Raw genomic sequence first — 17,541 nt, 5'->3', positions numbered from 1 at the left:
CTCCTGTATACAGTATGTACCTGTGTGTCATCTGCTCCTGTGTATAGTATACCTGTATGTCATCTCCTCCTGTATAATGTATGTACCAGTAAGTCATCTCCCCTGCATATAGTATATACATGTATGTCATCTCCTCCTGTATATAGTATATAACTGTGTGTCATCTCCCCCTGTAGATAGTTCTAGATGGTGGCCCGATTCTAATGCATAGTAGTATATAACACAGCCACGTAGTATATAGCACAGCCACGTAGTATATAGCACAGCCACGTAGTATACAGCAGCCACATAGTATATAGCAGCCACATAGTATATAGCACACCCCACGTAACACAGACAGCCACGTAGTATATAGCAGCCAAGTAGTATATAGCAGCCACGTAGTATATAACACAGTCCACATAATATAAAGCACAGCCCACATAATATATAGCACAGCCCACGCAATATATAGCACAGCCCACGTAGTATAACACAGCCCACGTAGTATATAACACAGCCCACACAGTATATACCACAGCCCATGCTGTATATACCACAGCCCATGCTGTATATACCACAGCCCATGCTGTATATACCACAGCCCATGCAGTATATAACACAGCCCTCATAACACGTAGTATATAGCACAGCCACGTAGTATATAGCAGCCACGTAGTACATAGCAGCCACGTAGTACATAGCAGCCACGTAGTATATAGCAGCCACGTAGTATATAACACAGCCCATGTAATATATAGCACAGCCCACGTAATATATAGCACAGCCCACGTAGTATATATCACAGGCCATGTAGTATATAACACAGCCCACGCAGTATATAACACAGCCCACGCAGTATATAACACAGCCTACATAGTATATAGCAGTGTGGGCACCATATCACTGTTAACTATTTTTTATTTATTTTTATTTTTTTATGTACTCACCCTCCAGCGTCCAGCAAAGCTGCCCCGATACATGTGATGCTGCCGCCAGCTTCTGTTCCCAGTGATGCATTGTGAAATTACCCAGATGACTTAGCGGTCTCGCGAGGCCACTAAGTCATCTGGGTAATTTCGCAATGCATCACCGGGAACGGAAGCTGGCGGCAGCATTGCGCGCATCGGTGGACGTCGGAAGGTGAGAATAGCACAATTTTTTTTTATTATTATTATTTCTAACATTATATCTTTTTACTATTGATGCTGCATAGGCAGCATCAATAGTAAAAAGTTGGTCCGGGATGGGGCGACACACTGGTGCTGACTGGAGGGAAGTAGGGAGGGGGCACTGACTGGAGGAGAGTAGGCAGGGGCCAATTCGTGGCCGGACTGTGCCCGTTGCTGATTGGATCAGCGACGCGGGATTTCTGTGACAGACAAACAGACGGAAGTGCCCCTTATACAATTATATAGATAGATGTACCTGTGTGTCATCTGCTCCTGTATATAGTTTATACCTCTATGTCATCTCCCCTGTATAAAGTATATACCTGTATGTCATCTCCTCCTGTATATAGTATATACCTGTGTGTCATCTCCTCCTGTATAAGACTTCGTTGACACATTATTTGGTCAGTATTTTACCTAAGTATTTGGAAGCTAAAACTTGGCGTAAAACAATCAGAGGAAAAGTACTGTATATACTCGAGTATAAGCCGACCCCCCTAATTCTGCCACAAAAAAACTGGGAAAACTTAATGACTCGAGTATAAGCCTAGGGTGGGAAATGCAGCAGCTACCAATAAATGTCAAAAGTAAAAATATAGTGGATGCTTTCCTGAAACGGAAAGTACTTGCAAGCAGCATAATACAAAGAATAGCAGGTTTACCCAGAATCCTTTGCAGTAGGCGGAGCTATGCAAATCATCTCTTTCCACCCCTGTCTAATCCACAGCGCTTGGAATCGCCAAGCGTGCAATGCTGCGGATTAGTTTCTAAATTTACACAGCCAACCAATTCCTACCTGTGGACACGTGTTTCGGGCTTTAGGCCCTCATCAGCACAGGGCTGGAATTGGTTGGCTGTATGGAGTGGGGCTCGGTGAGCAACACGTGTCCACAGGTAGGAATTGGTTGGCTGTGTAAATTTAGAAACTAATCCGCAGCATTGCACGCTTGGCGATTCCAAGCGCTGTGGATTAGACAGGGGTGGAAAGAGATGATTTGCATAGCTCCGCCTACTGCAAAGGATTCTGGGTAAACCTGCTATTCTTTGTATTATGCTGCTTGCAAGTACTTTCCCTTTCAGGAAAGCATCCACTATGTATTTCCTTTAAGTAGAGGGCTTTTCGGTCTCTTTCGTCCCGCTACATTTAGCCCAACTTGGGTCTCTCCCTAAGGTGGCTAGCATGTATGTATCGCTTGCTCACCGAGCCCCACTCCATACAGCCAACCAATTCCAGCCCTGTGCTGATGAGGGCCTAAAGCCCGAAACACGTGTCCACAGGTAGGAATTGGTTGGCTGTGTAAATTTAGAAACTAATCCGCAGCATTGCACGCTTGGCGATTCCAAGCGCTGTGGATTAGACAGGGGTGGAAAGAGATGATTTGCATAGCTCCGCCTACTGCAAAGGATTCTGGGTAAACCTGCTATTCTTTGTATTATGCTGCTTGCAAGTACTTTCCGTTTCAGGAAAGCATCCACTATGTATTTCCTTTAAGTAGAGGGCTTTTCGGTCTCTTTCGTCCCGCTACATTTAGCCCAACTTGGGTCTCTCCCTAAGGTGGCTAGTATGTATGTAAAAGTAAAAATAGATACCAATAAAAGTAAAATTAATTGAGACATCAGTAGGTTGTGTTTTTGAATATCCATATTGAATCAGGAGCCCCATATAATGCTCCATAAAGTTTATAATGGCCCCATAAGATGCTCCATATTAAAATATGCCCGGTATAATCCTGCATAAAGGTTAATAATGGCCCCATAAGATGCTCCATAGACACATTTGCCCAATATAATGCTGCACAAATGCTGATTATGGCCCCATAAGATGCTCCATAAAGATATTTGCCCCATATAGTGCTCCACAAACGTTAATTATGGCCCCATACAGACACTTGCCCCATATAGTGCTGCACAAACGTTATGGCCCCATATAGTGCTGCACAAACGTTATGGCCCCATAGATGCTCCATACAAACACTTGCCCCATATAGTGCTGCACAAACTTTATGGCCCCATATAGTGCTGCACAAACGTTATGGCCCCATAGATGCTCCATACAGACACTTGCCCCATTTGCTGTTGCTGCAATAAAAATAAATAAATCACATACTCACCTCTCCGTCGCTCAGGCCCCCGGCACTTTCAATATTCACCTGCTCCTCGTTCCGGCACCACTCCGTCTTCAGCACTGACGTTCAGGCAGAGGGCGCGCACTAACTACGTCACCGCGCCCTCTCACCTCTATGGGAGGAGGAGCGGCATATTCATTACTGTAATGAGCGGTACCATGTGACCGCTCAGTACAGGAAGAAGCTGCCGGTGAAGCAGGGACCTGCAGGGACCGCACAAGGAGTAGGTGAGTATTATTAGACAGCCCCCGCTCCCCCTTTCCTGCCGACCCCTGGGTATGACTTGAATATAAGCCGAGAGGGGGACTTTCCGCCCAAAAAAATGGGCTGAAAATTAGACACCAAATCAGAATGCTTTAGAAATAAAAATAGAAATATATATATATCTATATATATATATAATTGCCTAAGGGTTTTTCTGTCTGTCTGTCTGTCTGTCCTGGAAATCCCGCGCCTCTGATTGGTCGAGGCCGCCAGGCCTCGACCAATCAGCGACGGGCACAGTATCGATGTAGAAACCCGCGTCTCTGATTGGTCGAGGCCGCCAGGCCTCGACCAATCAGCGACGGGCACAGTATCGATGTAGAAACCCGCGTCTCTGATTGGTCGAGGCCGCCAGGCCTCGACCAATCAGCGACCGGTACAGCGACGATGATGTCATAAAGGACGTAGACATCCCGCATCTGATTGGTCGAGGCCGCCATGCCTCGACCAATCAGCAACGGGCACAGTATCGACGTAGATGTCATAATGGTTGCCATGGCGACGATGATGTCATAATGGTTGCCTCGACCAATCAGCGACGGGCACAGTCTGCCGCGAATTCTGGAATCGTCATTTTCCATATATTACAGGGACATGCATATTCTAGAATACCTGATGCGTTAGAATCGGGCCACAATCTAGTATATATATAATTGCCTAAGGGTTTTTCCGTCTGTCTGTCTTTCTGTCTGTCCTGGAAATCCCGCGTCTGATTGGTCGAGGCCGCTAGGCCCCGACCAATCAGCGACGGGCACAGTATCGACGTAGAAACCCGCGTCTCTGATTGGTCGAGGCCGCCAAGCGGGCACAGCGACGATGATGTCATAATGGTTGCCATGGCGACGATGATGTCATAAAGGTTGCCTCGACCAATCAGCAACGGGCACAGCATGGCGACGATGAGGTCATAAAGGCTGCCTCGGCCAATCAGCGACAGGCACAGTATGCCGCGAATTCGCCTCGACCAATCAGCGATGGGCACAGTATCGACGTAGATGTCATAATGGTTGCCATGGCGACGATGATGTCATAAAGGTTGCCTCGACCAATCAGCGACGGGCACAGTGTGTCGCGAATTCTGGAATCATCATTGTCCATATACTACGGGGACATGCATATTCTAGAATACCCGATGCGTTAGAATCGGGCCACAATCTAGTTGTCTATATAATTGTCTAAGGGTCACTTCTGTCTGGGCAATATACTACGTGGACATGCATGTTCTAGAATACCCGATGCGTTAGAATTGGGCCACCATCTAGTCTATATATATAATTGCCTAAGGGTTTTTCCGTCTGTCTTTCTGTCTGTCTGTCTGTCTGTCCTGGAAATCCCGAGTCTCTGATTGGTCGAGGCCGCCAGGCCTCGACCAATCAGAGACCGGCACAGCATCGACGTAGACATCCCGCGTCTCTGATTGGTCGAGGCCGCCAAGCGGGCACAGCGACGATGATGTCATAATGGTTGCCATGGCGATGATGATGTCATGAAGGTTGCCTCGACCAATCAGCGACGGGCACAGTCTGCCGCGAATTCTGGAATCATCATTGTCCATATACTACGGGGACATGCATATTCTAGAATACCCGATGCGTTCGAATAAGAGTTTTTCCGTCTGTCTGTCTGTCTTTCTGTCTGTCTGTCCTGGAAATCCCGCGTCTCTGATTGGTCGAGGCCGCCAGGCCTCGACCAATCAGCGACGGGCACAGCGACGATGATGTCATAAAGGACCAATCAGCGACGGGCACAGTATCGATGTAGAAACCCGCGTCTCTGATTGGTCGAGGCCGCCAGGCCTCGACCAATCAGCGACCGGTACAGCGACGATGATGTCATAAAGGACGTAGACATCCCGCATCTGATTGGTCGAGGCCGCCATGCCTCGACCAATCAGCAACGGGCACAGTATCGACGTAGATGTCATAATGGTTGCCATGGCGACGATGATGTCATAATGGTTGCCTCGACCAATCAGCAACGGGCACAGTCTGCCGCGAATTCTGGAATCATCAATGTCCATATACTACGGGGACATGCATATTCTAGAATACCCGATGCGTTAGAATCGGGCCACAATCTAGTATATATATATATATATATATATATATATATATATATATATATATATATATATATATATATATATATATATATATATATATATATATATATATATATATACATATATGCTATTGAACCCGTTCTACGCCCGGGTGGCGAGCATTTATATTGGTATATGGTCTCCATCCTGGTATGTGCTGCTCCATCCTGCGCCCCCATCCTGTCATGTGCTGCTCCCATCCTGCGCCCCCGTTCTGTCATGTGCTGCTCCCATCCTGCGCCCCCGTTCTGTCATGTGCTGCTCCCATCCTGCGCCTCCATTCTGTCATTTGCTGCTCCCATCCTGCGCCTCCATTCTGTCATTTGCTGCTCCCATTCTGTCATTTGCTGCTGCCATCCTGCGCCCGTTCTGTCATGTGCTGCTGCCATCCTGCGCCCGTTCTGTCATGTGCTGCGGCCATCCTGCGCCCGTTCTGTCATGTGCTGCGGCCATCCTGCGCCCGTTCTGTCATGTGCTGCGGCCATCCTGCGCCCGTTCTGACATGTGCTGCGGCCATCCTGCGCCCGTTCTGACATGTGCTGCGGCCATCCTGCGGCCGTTCTGTCATGTGCTGCGGCCATCCTGAGCCCGTTCTGTCATGTGCTGCTGCCATCCTGCGCCCGTTCTGTCATGTGCTGCTGCCATCCTGCGCCCGTTGTCATGTGCTGCTCCCATCCTGCGCCCGTTCTGTCATGTGCTGCTGCCATCCTGCGCCCGTTCTGTCATGTGCTGCGGACATCCTGCGCCCGTTCTGTCATGTGCTGCTGCCATCCTGCGCCCGTTCTGTCATGTGCTGCTGCCATCCTGCGCCCGTTCTGTCATATGCTGCTCCCATCCTGCGCCACCATTGTATTATATGCCCCCCGCTCCAGTGTGTATGCCCCCGAATGCTGCTGCCATATAAAAAAAAAAAAAAATACCATACTCACCTATCGTCCGGCTCCACTGCAGGTATGTCTTCAAGAAAATGGCGCCAAAAAGCGGGGACTGCGCAGGCGCCGATTCCGGCAGCAGGAATCGGTGCCTGCGCAGTCCGCGCTTTCCGGCGCCATTTTCTTGAAGACACACCTGCAGTGGAGCCGGAGTGTGTCTTCAAGAAAATGGCGCCGGAAAGCGCGGACTGCGCAGGCGCCGATTCCGGCAGCAGGAATCGGCGCCTGCGCAGTCCGCGCCCTCCGGAGCCGGGAGCAGAGGAGCCGGGAGACGGAGCCGCAAGCAGCGCTGGAACCGGGAAAGGTGAGTATACTTACCCTCCCTCCTGGCGGTCCCTGACTCTCCGGTGGAGATCGCGGTATGCGTTCAGTGCTTACGCATACCGCGATCTCCCGGGAGCGTCGCTCTGTGAGGCCCAGACTGCGCCGGCGCTTGCGCAGTCTATAGAGGCTTCGGACAGAGTGACGCTCCCAGCGTTATATTATAGATATATATATATATATATATATATATATATATATATATATATATATATATATATATATATATATATATATATATATATATATATATATACACACATATACACACACATATATACACACACAATAATATTATTATCGATGATTAACTTATTCTGACCAGATGCCTAGATCAAACTCAGGCCACTAACAACTCATTCAGACTAGAGCCCTAAATTCAAAATTCGAATGAGACCACAAATCAGACCGCAAAGATCTCATACAGGCCCCAGGCCAAGCCCTATAAATCAGACATGAGACCCTTAATATCAAACCCCAAATCAGTGACCTAAACTCATTTAGAGTCCAGATTCAACCCTTAAAATAAATCCCACCCAAACATATACAAACCCCTCATTCAGACCCCAGATGAGATCCCTATAAATTAATTCAGATTCCAAGCTGCCAGACTGGACAGAAGCAGGAAAAATATATACCTACACGTCCTTGGTTTTCTTCAATTCCAGGCATCTTCAGGATCTTATATGAGCTCCGACGTTAGTTTGGCTTCTCTTGGGGGCCTGCTCGCATACATGCGGTAAGGGAGACACCAACTTCCAATGGATCTATGGGCAATGGGTCTATAGGGTTATTACAACTGGTGGTTATATCTGGGGGTCCTCATTTGGTAGGCCCACTATTGCCCAATCCCACTGCCCTGATGTAGAAGCTGACAAGCAACCTATACCAAAGAAACTATGGTAAGTGTGGCCCAAGTAAAAAATGAGGCTTTGTTAAAAGTCGATTTTTCAGCATAGCAACATTTCTCCAACAAAATATAGAATGCAGCTTTGTATGTGACTAGAGGAAAGGTATGTAATTAGGCACATATCTTAGGAATGGCAGGTCAAAAGGAAGCCAAACAAAATTTTAAGTTTCTGGTTTAATCCCCATATAAGCAGCCGGTGGACAATGCAGATGTCATGCAGCAACTTCTTATCATCCCCATCAATTACCCTCCTACTGTAAGTCAACACTATGGAGCAGCTGCTGCTGTACAGGAGGCCTCAATTAATCAGGAAAATGCAAACCCTTCACGCAATTCACGACCTGCTCCGGAGATTTATCAGATATTACCATAGCACCAAGTCACCGCACCGAACTCTGGCCAATATATGAGAATGAAGTATCGTTTGCACAATGCTAAAGCAAACAGCGACAGCCGGGACGACTAATACCTCCATATGTAACCAGGGGAGTGTCGCGTGGTGTCAGGGCGAGGAATCCAGTGACTGTAACACAGTATAATCAACCACAATCCAACACTAGCACATATAAACCTCAAAAACAATAAATAATATACTCATATCCCCAAAAGAAAGGAGAAAAACCAAGGCATACAAAGATAAAAAATTATGGAAACAGGAACACATGGGCTACTTGCACAGTGAACAAGTCTGTATGATCATGTTCACACACCACCAAGAAACCTGAAGACACAAAAGAGAATAGTAAAACCAAAAACACTCAGTTTGAAAAAATGTTGCAGTAATCCGCAAGTGCTAGTGAAAGATGTAAAAAACAGGGTATTTGGTTGATACGTTTTTTGCAAAAAATGTATACTAAGCTGCTCTACCAATCTTCACGGTATACCCTTATCAGAGCAGTCCTAACTAATGTATGCAGTCCCTATCTGATGTATTTAAAAACCTGATCATCTGTATATAACCTGTGTGAACAGGGTTCAGAGAGGAAAAATCAATGTGTGCATACAGGGTAGAACAGCTTTTGTGCAGATAGCCCAAGAGGAGTGGTGGAACTCCCCAGTCTTGTAGACACAAGAGAACAATTATGGAAACAGGAACACATGGGCTACTTGCACAGTGAACAAGTCTGTATGATCATGTTCACACACCACCAAGAAACCTGAAGACACAAAAGAGAATAGTAAAACCAAAAACACTCAGTTTGAAAAAATGTTGCAGTAATCCGCAAGTGCTAGTGAAAGATGTAAAAAACAGGGTATTTGGTTGATACGTTTTTTGCAAAAAATGTATACTAAGCTGCTCTACCAATCTTCACGGTATGCACACATGGATTTTTCCTCTCTGAACCCTGTTCACACAGGTTATATACAGATGATCAGGTTTTTAAATACATCAGATAGGGATTGCATACATTAGTTAGGACTGCTCTGATAAGGGTATACCGTGAAGATTGGTAGAGCAGCTTAGTATACATTTTTTGCAAAAAACGTATCAACCAAATACCCTGTTTTTTACATCTTTCACTAGCACTTGCGGATTACTGCAACATTTTTTCAAACTGAGTGTTTTTGGTTTTACTATTCTCTTTTGTGTCTAAAGATAAAAAATTGTACACAAAATTTTATTAAAGAAACAATAGTGAACAAAAATTGATAAGCCAAACGGATATATAAATACAGAAAAAACTCACTAAAAACAAACAGCAGCGGACCAAAATAAGAAACAATTGAAAAAATTGCCAAACAATGGCATGGGCAATGAAACTATGAAATAAAGGCGCTGGAAATAATATATGCAACAGATTGTATTATATGCACAAAAATCGCAACTAAAGTGCTCAGTGCTAGAGAAAAGCAGTCTACATGGAACCGAAGATCACTAAAAGTGCTAGAGTACATATAAAAAATAGCATTTACCAGCTTCCTGCCTTAAATACTAAACACTCTTTCAGCAGCCCAAACGCCATAAGACTAGTGTGCAAATGAATGTAACTTACATGCTGTATAGGGATATACCTATCAGGTCCGTGCTGCCACCCCGACAGCGCCGTTTCGCCTACCAGGCTTCTTCCATATGGGGGTAAGATGTGTCTTATGGCGTTTGGGCTGCTGAAAGAGTGTTTAGTATTTAAGGCAGGAAGCTGGTAAATGCTATTTTTTATATGTACTCTAGCACTGTTAGTGATCTGCGGTTCCATGTAGACTGCTTTTCTCTAGCACTGAGCACTTTAGTTGTGATTTTTGTGCATATATACAATCTGTTGCATATATTATTTCCAGATCCTTTTTTTCATAGTTTCATTGCCCATGCCATTGTTTGGCAATTTTTTCAATTGTTTCTTATTTTGGTCCGCTGTTTGTTTTTAGTGAGTTTTTTTCTGTATTTATATATCCGTTTGGCTTATCAATTTTTGTTCAATATTGTTTCTTTAATAAAACATTGTGTACAATTTTTTATCTTTGTATGCCTTGGTTTTTCTCCTTTCTTTTGGGGAAATGAGTATATTATTGACTGCAACACAGGCGTATTACTCCGGAGAGTCAAGGCTTATTTCCATATTTACAGAATTTCCCATGACCTATTGTCCTCTATTAACTATTCACTCCGTCCATTTCTGAAAAAGACGAGAGATAAACTTCATGCCTGCAGCTGTATCGCACACAGCATTCTACAGTTCAGGCTATGTGCACACGTAGATGGAACCTCTGCGGATTTTTCCACACCCGTTTTGAGAAATCCGCAGGTAAAAAGCACTGCGTTTTACCTGCGGAATTACTGTGGATTTTATGTGGATTCCACCTGCGGTTTTACAACTGTGGATTCCTATTATGGAGCAGGTGTAAACCGCTGCGGAATCCGCACAAAGAATGAACATGCTGCAGAATAAACAACGCAGCGTTTAAGCTGTAAACTCATGGAAAACAGCTGCGAATCCGCAGTGTCAAAACCGCTGTGGATTCGCAGCAAAATCCGCAACGTGTGCACATACCCTAAGGCTATGTGCACACGTTGCGGTTTTTACCGCAGAACCGCGGCGATTTTGATGCTGCGAGTCCGCAGCAGATTCCATTGCGTTTACAGTAAACATGTAAACCAATGGGAATCCGCAAACCGCTGTGCAAATGCTGCGGGGAAAAACGCGCAGAAACGCAGCGGTTTACAACCCGCAGCATGTCACTTCTTTGTGCAGAATCGCAGCGATTCTGCACACATAGAAATGCATTGATCCGCTTACTTCCCGCATGGGGCTGTGCCCACCATGTGGGAAGTAAGCGGATAATGTGCGGTTGCTACCCGGGGTGGAGGAGAGGAGACTCTCCTCCACGCCCCGGGAACCATATTTGTGGTAAAAAAAAAAAAAAAAAAGAATTAAAATAAAAAATGATATACTCACCTCTCAGCGCTGCACGCGGCCGTCCAGTCTCAGGTTTGCTATGCGAGCAGGACCTGCGGTGACGTCACGGTCACATGACCGTGACGTCACAAAGGTCCTTCTTGCACAGCATCTTTGGAACCGGACCGCCGCCTGCAGCACCGAGGAGATCGAGACGTCAGAGGGTGAGTATAACCATTTTTTTTTTTAACATTACTATTGATGCTGCATATTGCTGCATATGCAGCATCAATAGTAGGAGTAAATCCCGCAGCGGAAACCGCAGGACAAAACGTGATAAATCTGCAGGGATAACCGCAGCGGTTTTGCCCTGCAGATTTATCAAATCCGCTGCAGGAGAACCCACAGGGACCCGACCCTACGTGTGAACATGGCCTAAAGGGGTTTTCTAGCTGGATAGGTGACAAATGTTAGATTAGTGTGGGTCCCGGCACGGAGATCCCCATCAGGAACTTGTGTCACCCTTTCTCCCCGCTGCTCCGTTCAGCTCGTCCTGCCCACGAACTTGCGATAAGTGGGGGTCCCAGCAGTGAGACCCACACTGATCTAGAGGTGCCTTCAAACTGGCCGGTAATCAGTGAATATTAATTCTTAAAAACGCTTCTTTCCAATTATTGTCTAGTGCAAATATACCATCAATAAGCCAGTGAATGTGAAATGATTGTATCAATTATGCCAGCAAGAAAACCACACTAACACAGCACTAACATTTGCTCTGTCCCCATGCACTGTAAACAGGCCTTTAAATAGGAACCAATCGACTTATTCGGATTCGAATACCTCTGTAAAAAGGACTTGTCACCAGATCAAAAGTGACCAGTTTTTGCTCTTATTTTATTCCTGCTGCTCCCCTAAGATTTTATTTTTTTGTAATTTTTTAAAATCAGCTTTACAATTCCAAAGATATGAGCTTTATTATTTAGTGCTAATTTTTATGGCCTTTAACAAGTAGGTGTGGTTCACAGGTAATAATGCAGAACAGCCTGAAGACACTCCCCAGAGGATCCAGTGAGCCACACCCTTGTGAGCCAATGCCCTGTATAACCCCACCCATGCCACTGTGACAGGACGCTGCTAATCAGTAATGAGGGTACACAGAAGTTGAGTAGGAGGCACCAGTCACCTAGTCCTGTAGTGATAATCTCCTGCTGATAAAACACTGGATTTTATTGAAACAGCAAGACATGACTTGAATCAGGGTCTTGGCTCCTACATCATGCTGTTCTCAGATTATACAGAAAAAAAACTGCTGACAAAGAAAGGTCACATTTATAAACGTACTCATTTCAGACATCATTGCTTACAGACCAAGTGTGAAAAAAGTTACCACCACATAATACAATAGGAATTGACCAAGGAAAGATTGCAATTGATCAATGAGTCAGGGGTAATGCATATTTATGAATATAGCAACCCTGCAATCCGATCACATTTCTATGGTCTCTCTCCGTGACTCCTAGAAGTCTATGACCCATTTTCAGGGGTTCAGCCGAGCTGAGCACTTCAGCCCCTTTATTTTAGGGGTTTAAGAAATTTGTGTTCATGTCATATTCATTTTGGTGATCTAATAGGTTTGATAATTAATGTAATAAATATGCAAAATTAGGAAAAAAGGACAAGTGCTGTTTTAGAAAAACAAAAAAAATAGTCCCTTGGATGTGTCTAGTACACATGGATCATGCAGCATTACGGTCCATATTCAGAGCATGAAATATGCTCACCTGAAATGAACAGAAAGCTTGGGTTACACAGTCCCGCAGGGTGTGTCCACAGTTTTTTTTCCAGGAGCTTATGGATCATAAACTCTCCAAAAACTTATGGAGAAAAAAACCCTACACCCTCACACGTGCACCCAAAGTCTTTTTCAGGCAATTTCTACCTGTCTATAAGCCCAGACAGGATTTTAATGTTTGCATAGTCCCGTCTGCACTCATTTAGCACTTACCCTCGTGGATGTCGGTCCAGTTCGTGGAGGACTGTGTGGTCACAATATTCAAAGACTAAATGTAACTTTCTCTTTCGTCTAAAAACCTCCAGGAGGTTCACCAGGTTGGGGTGCTTTAATTGCTGCAAAAGGAACAAACAAAATCTATATATAGATAGTATATGTATATATAATTTATTGCATTTGCAACAAATGTGAAAAAGTAGCGAATCAGAGAAAAAGCTGTGGAGCTTCCGCTGGGATCCTGGACTCAAAGACTAATCGTTACCATTACATTTGGGACTTAGAAGATACAGAACAAGCATATTCTCATCGGTTAGATGATAACTTTTTCCAGTTATTATTTTGCACATTTTTTTTTCTTAAAGTGATTCCACCAGAACTGAAAAGCAACGGACCGTCCTGGGGAAATCACACTAATAACATTGGTCTACCGAACATAGGGAACTCTTCACAATGACAACTAGGTTTGGACTGGCCCACAGGAGAACAGGACAATCCTCCGGAGGGCCCCTGTGCAAGAGTGGGCCACCAACCTCTTATACGAGCAGTACTTGGCACTATATACTTGAATCACTATGTACAACAAAGGCAGCATCTTATTCATTTATTAATCTACCCAGTTCATTGTTATATATATATATACATTTGTGATTGAGGATAATGTCACATTTGCATGTAGCTGAAAAGGGGGGCCTTGGAGATGGTTACTGGTGGGCCCTTGGCACCCCAGTCAGACACTGATTATTGCCAACTAACCAAAAGCAACAAGATGGGCAGCGATTTAAAAGGGAATCAGTCATCTGGTTTTCCATATGTAAACTGCGTCACCATGATTTTACCTCGCTACCATCCTCATACATTACTCCTGCTGCCCTAAGGGTATGTTTCCACGTTCAGAAAACACTGCGTTTTAGACGCTGCGTTGAGCCGCAGTGTCAAAAACGCAGCGTCCAGATGTTACAGCATAGTGGAGGGGATTTCATGAAATCACGTCTCCACTATGCATTAAAAGACGCATGCGGCAGACCCGCGAAAACGCACATGCGGCGCATCTTTTAAGAACGCAGCATGTCCTTACATTGCAGAAAAACGCAAGGACAGCGCAGGTGACCTGCCAGGGACCTCAGGTGCAGATTTGGTCAGGATTTCACCTGCATAAAATCCTGACCAAATCCTGATGCAATCCTGAACGTGGACACATACCCTAAAGGGGTGAAATTGTCTCATGCTCAGCAGTTACTCTCTGATTGACACCTACAACTACATATCAACCACATAGCGATTGGACAGGAGACTGGTACATAAATAAAGAATCACTTTCCAATGCCCTGAATAGGGCAAAGTGAATCCTGAGTGAGCCAATTTTCTGATCACTGTGCCAGCTCAACAAACATTTGGCCGTCGCTGTGAATAATATAGCAGACATCAGAGGTGCAGGAGCCGTATTAGCAGGCACAGAGGAGGAGCCGAGCATGGTCTGGACATGCCTATTGGACGACTCCGCGCTCATTATTATACCATGAGAGACAATTTGTAGTGTTTATTTTTGTTCTTGTTTGTTTTTTTAATATTGTAAGCAGAGTAGCAGTGGCGCTACACAGTGGTTTAGAGGATAATAAAGAAATGGCGCCTGATGATGGGTTTCCTTAAAGCCCTTTGTAGGCAGCTTCCCAACATATTTCTCTTGACAGATACCATGGATGAGCAAGAAATGCTCTGCACGCCAAAATCTTGTCATCTCCCAGTTTGCTTTTCTATTAAAAACATCCTACATTAAACGTCATAAAAGGACAGGATAATAGGCTCGCCCATGTCCTGAAGGCAATATCAAAGCATTGGTTAATACCACGAAAATCAAAACACAAACACGGCCATAGAAAACGTGGCTCACAGGACACACACAAATAGGATTGCTGTCCATCTATCGCAGCGCCGGGTATTGTTGGTTACAATTCAGCGTTCACTAAATATTTGCTTTTTGGCCGCGCTGAATAGGGAGGATCAGGGCAGCTTAACTACATAAACACGTTGCCAGATAGTGCCTGGCATTCCAGCCATCAATAAACAGAGGTTGTTACTATTGACTAAGAGCCGGAAAAACACTCCTCAAGCAGGTCTCCACTTGTACGACTGATAACAAGCCACCGGCCACAAGACTGACACTTTCTGTCCAGAAATGACTAAAGAAATCCCGTGAAAATGTTACAAGCACTACCGATGTCTATAAATTCCTTCGGATGTGACATCCTGCCGTGACGGGCTCATCGTTATATCATCTTGTTGCCATCTTATTTTATTACCAAAACAGTCATTGCTTTGTAACAAGTTTGGATTGCTCAAAGCCCCCCGGACAACAGGCTGATGATAAAGTATCCCCCTTGTGATAATTTTTTTTGTTAAATTTTGTTACATTGTGTATGTTTTTTTCCTGTGGTGTTTGAAGTCGTAGCAGTAAGGCTGGCGTCACACTCAGCGTATAAAAATACAGTCCGTAATATACGGCCGTAATACGCAGAAAAGTCCCCAAAATAGTGGTCCATATCTCCTCCGTAGGCAGGGTGTGTCAGCGTATTTTGCGCATGGCATCCTCCGTATGTAATCCGTATGGCATCCGTACTGCGAGATTTTCTCGCAGGCTTGCAAAACCGACATACGGACATACAATGGATCCATGTGCTCCCAAAAACATAAAAACATATGTACTATATATGCGCGAGATAGCTTTAAAGCCGGTAATTCAATTGCCGGCTTTTGCCATCTCCTTCCTAAACCCGACATGATATGAGACATGGTTTACATACAGTAAACCATTTCATATCCCCATTGTTTTTGCATATTCCACACTACTGTTAGTAGTGTGTATGTGCAAAATTTGGGCGCTCTAGCTATTAAAGGGTTAAATGGCGGAAAAAATTGGCGTGGGCTCCCGCGCAATTTTCTCCGCCAGAGTAGTAAAGCCAGTGACTGAGGGCAGATATTATTAGCCTGGAGAGGGTCCATGGTTATTGCCCCCCCCCCCCCGGCTAAAAACAACTGCCCCCAGCCACCCCAGAAAAGGCACATCTGGAAGATGCACCTATTCTGGCACTTGGCCACTCTCTTCCCATTCCCGTGTAGTGGTGGGATATGGGGTAATGAAGGGTTAATGTCACCTTGCTATTGTAAGGTGACATTAAGCCAGATTAATAATGGAGAGGCGTCAATTATGACACCTATCCATTATTAAACCAATAGTATGAAATGGTTAAAAAAAAGTATTTTAATGAAATAAACACACAGGTTGTTTTAATATTTTATTGCTCTCTCAATCCACCTGAAGACCCTCGCTCTGTAACAAAGGAAAAATAATAAACCAACAGGAAAGTTCCCACGCTCGAGGTCATATGAGGACATCCAGCAGAGGGCGCATCACCGCGAATGAAGGTAACTATAGGTCATTGACCTACATTACCTTCATTCCCCGGGGTTTACAGGCACGAGCACAGCTGCATTATAGCAGAGCTCCTGCCTGTAAAATATTTTAACCCCTTCAGATGGATTTACATCGTGGGACGTTACAGATCAACGGAAGGTATGTATATTGTTGGTTTATTATTTTCCCTTTGTTACAGAGCGAGGGTCTTTAGGTGGATTGAGAGAGAAATAAAATATTAAAACAACCTGTGTGTTTATTTCATTAAAATACTTTTTAATAATGTGTGTGTGCTTTTTTAACCATTTCATACTATTGGATTAATAATGGATAGGTGTCATAATTGACACCTCTCCATTATTAATCTGGCTTAATGTCACCTTACAATAGCAAGGTGACATTAACCCTTCATTACCCCATATCCCACCGCTACACGGGAATGGCCAAGTGCCAGAGAGTGGCCAAGTACCAGAATAGGCGCATCTTCCAGATGTGCCTTTTCTGGGGTGGCTGGGGGCAGATGATTTTAGCCAGGGGGGGGGCCCAATAACCATGGACCCTCTCCAGGCTAATAATATCTGCCCTTAGTCACTGGCTTTACTACTCTGGAGAAAATTGCGCGGGAGCCCACGCCAATTTTTTCCGCCATTTAACCCTTTAACCCCTTCCCGACCTTTGACGCACCGTATGCGTCATGAAAACCTGTGCCATTCCGACCTGTGACGCAGCATATGCGTCATGGCCGGATTGGGCTCCTGCAGGCCAGGTGAAAGGGTTAACTGTAATTTCACCCGGCCTGCAGGGACAGGAGTTGTAGTTTAGCCCCCCCCCCCCCCCCGTGGCTACGATCGCTCTGATTGGCTTTTGAAAGTGAAACTGCCAATCAGAGCGATTTGTAATATTTCACCTAATAAACTGGTGAAATATTACAATCCAGCCATGGCCGATGCTGCAATATCATTGGCCATGGCTGGAAACACTGAT

At 44.9% G+C, this 17,541-nt stretch overlaps 1 protein-coding gene across 2 annotated transcripts in view; it reads right to left on the bottom strand.

Annotated features, from left to right (window-relative positions):
• The window catches only part of CDKL1 (cyclin dependent kinase like 1), a 92,664-nt gene that overhangs the window by 32,652 nt on the left and 42,471 nt on the right, over positions 1–17,541 (bottom strand). For both annotated transcript variants that reach the window (XM_069735290.1, XM_069735283.1), the window contains exon 3: positions 13,143–13,264. In XM_069735290.1, coding sequence (XP_069591391.1) covers positions 13,143–13,264 — 122 coding nt within the window. The remainder of the gene's footprint in view (positions 1–13,142; positions 13,265–17,541) is intronic.

This window comes from Ranitomeya imitator, chromosome 1 (assembly GCF_032444005.1).
Source record: "Ranitomeya imitator isolate aRanImi1 chromosome 1, aRanImi1.pri, whole genome shotgun sequence".
Lineage (NCBI taxonomy): Eukaryota > Metazoa > Chordata > Amphibia > Anura > Dendrobatidae > Ranitomeya > Ranitomeya imitator.
Note: the sequence above shows the minus strand (reverse complement) of the source record. Positions and strands in the feature narration are given on the sequence as shown.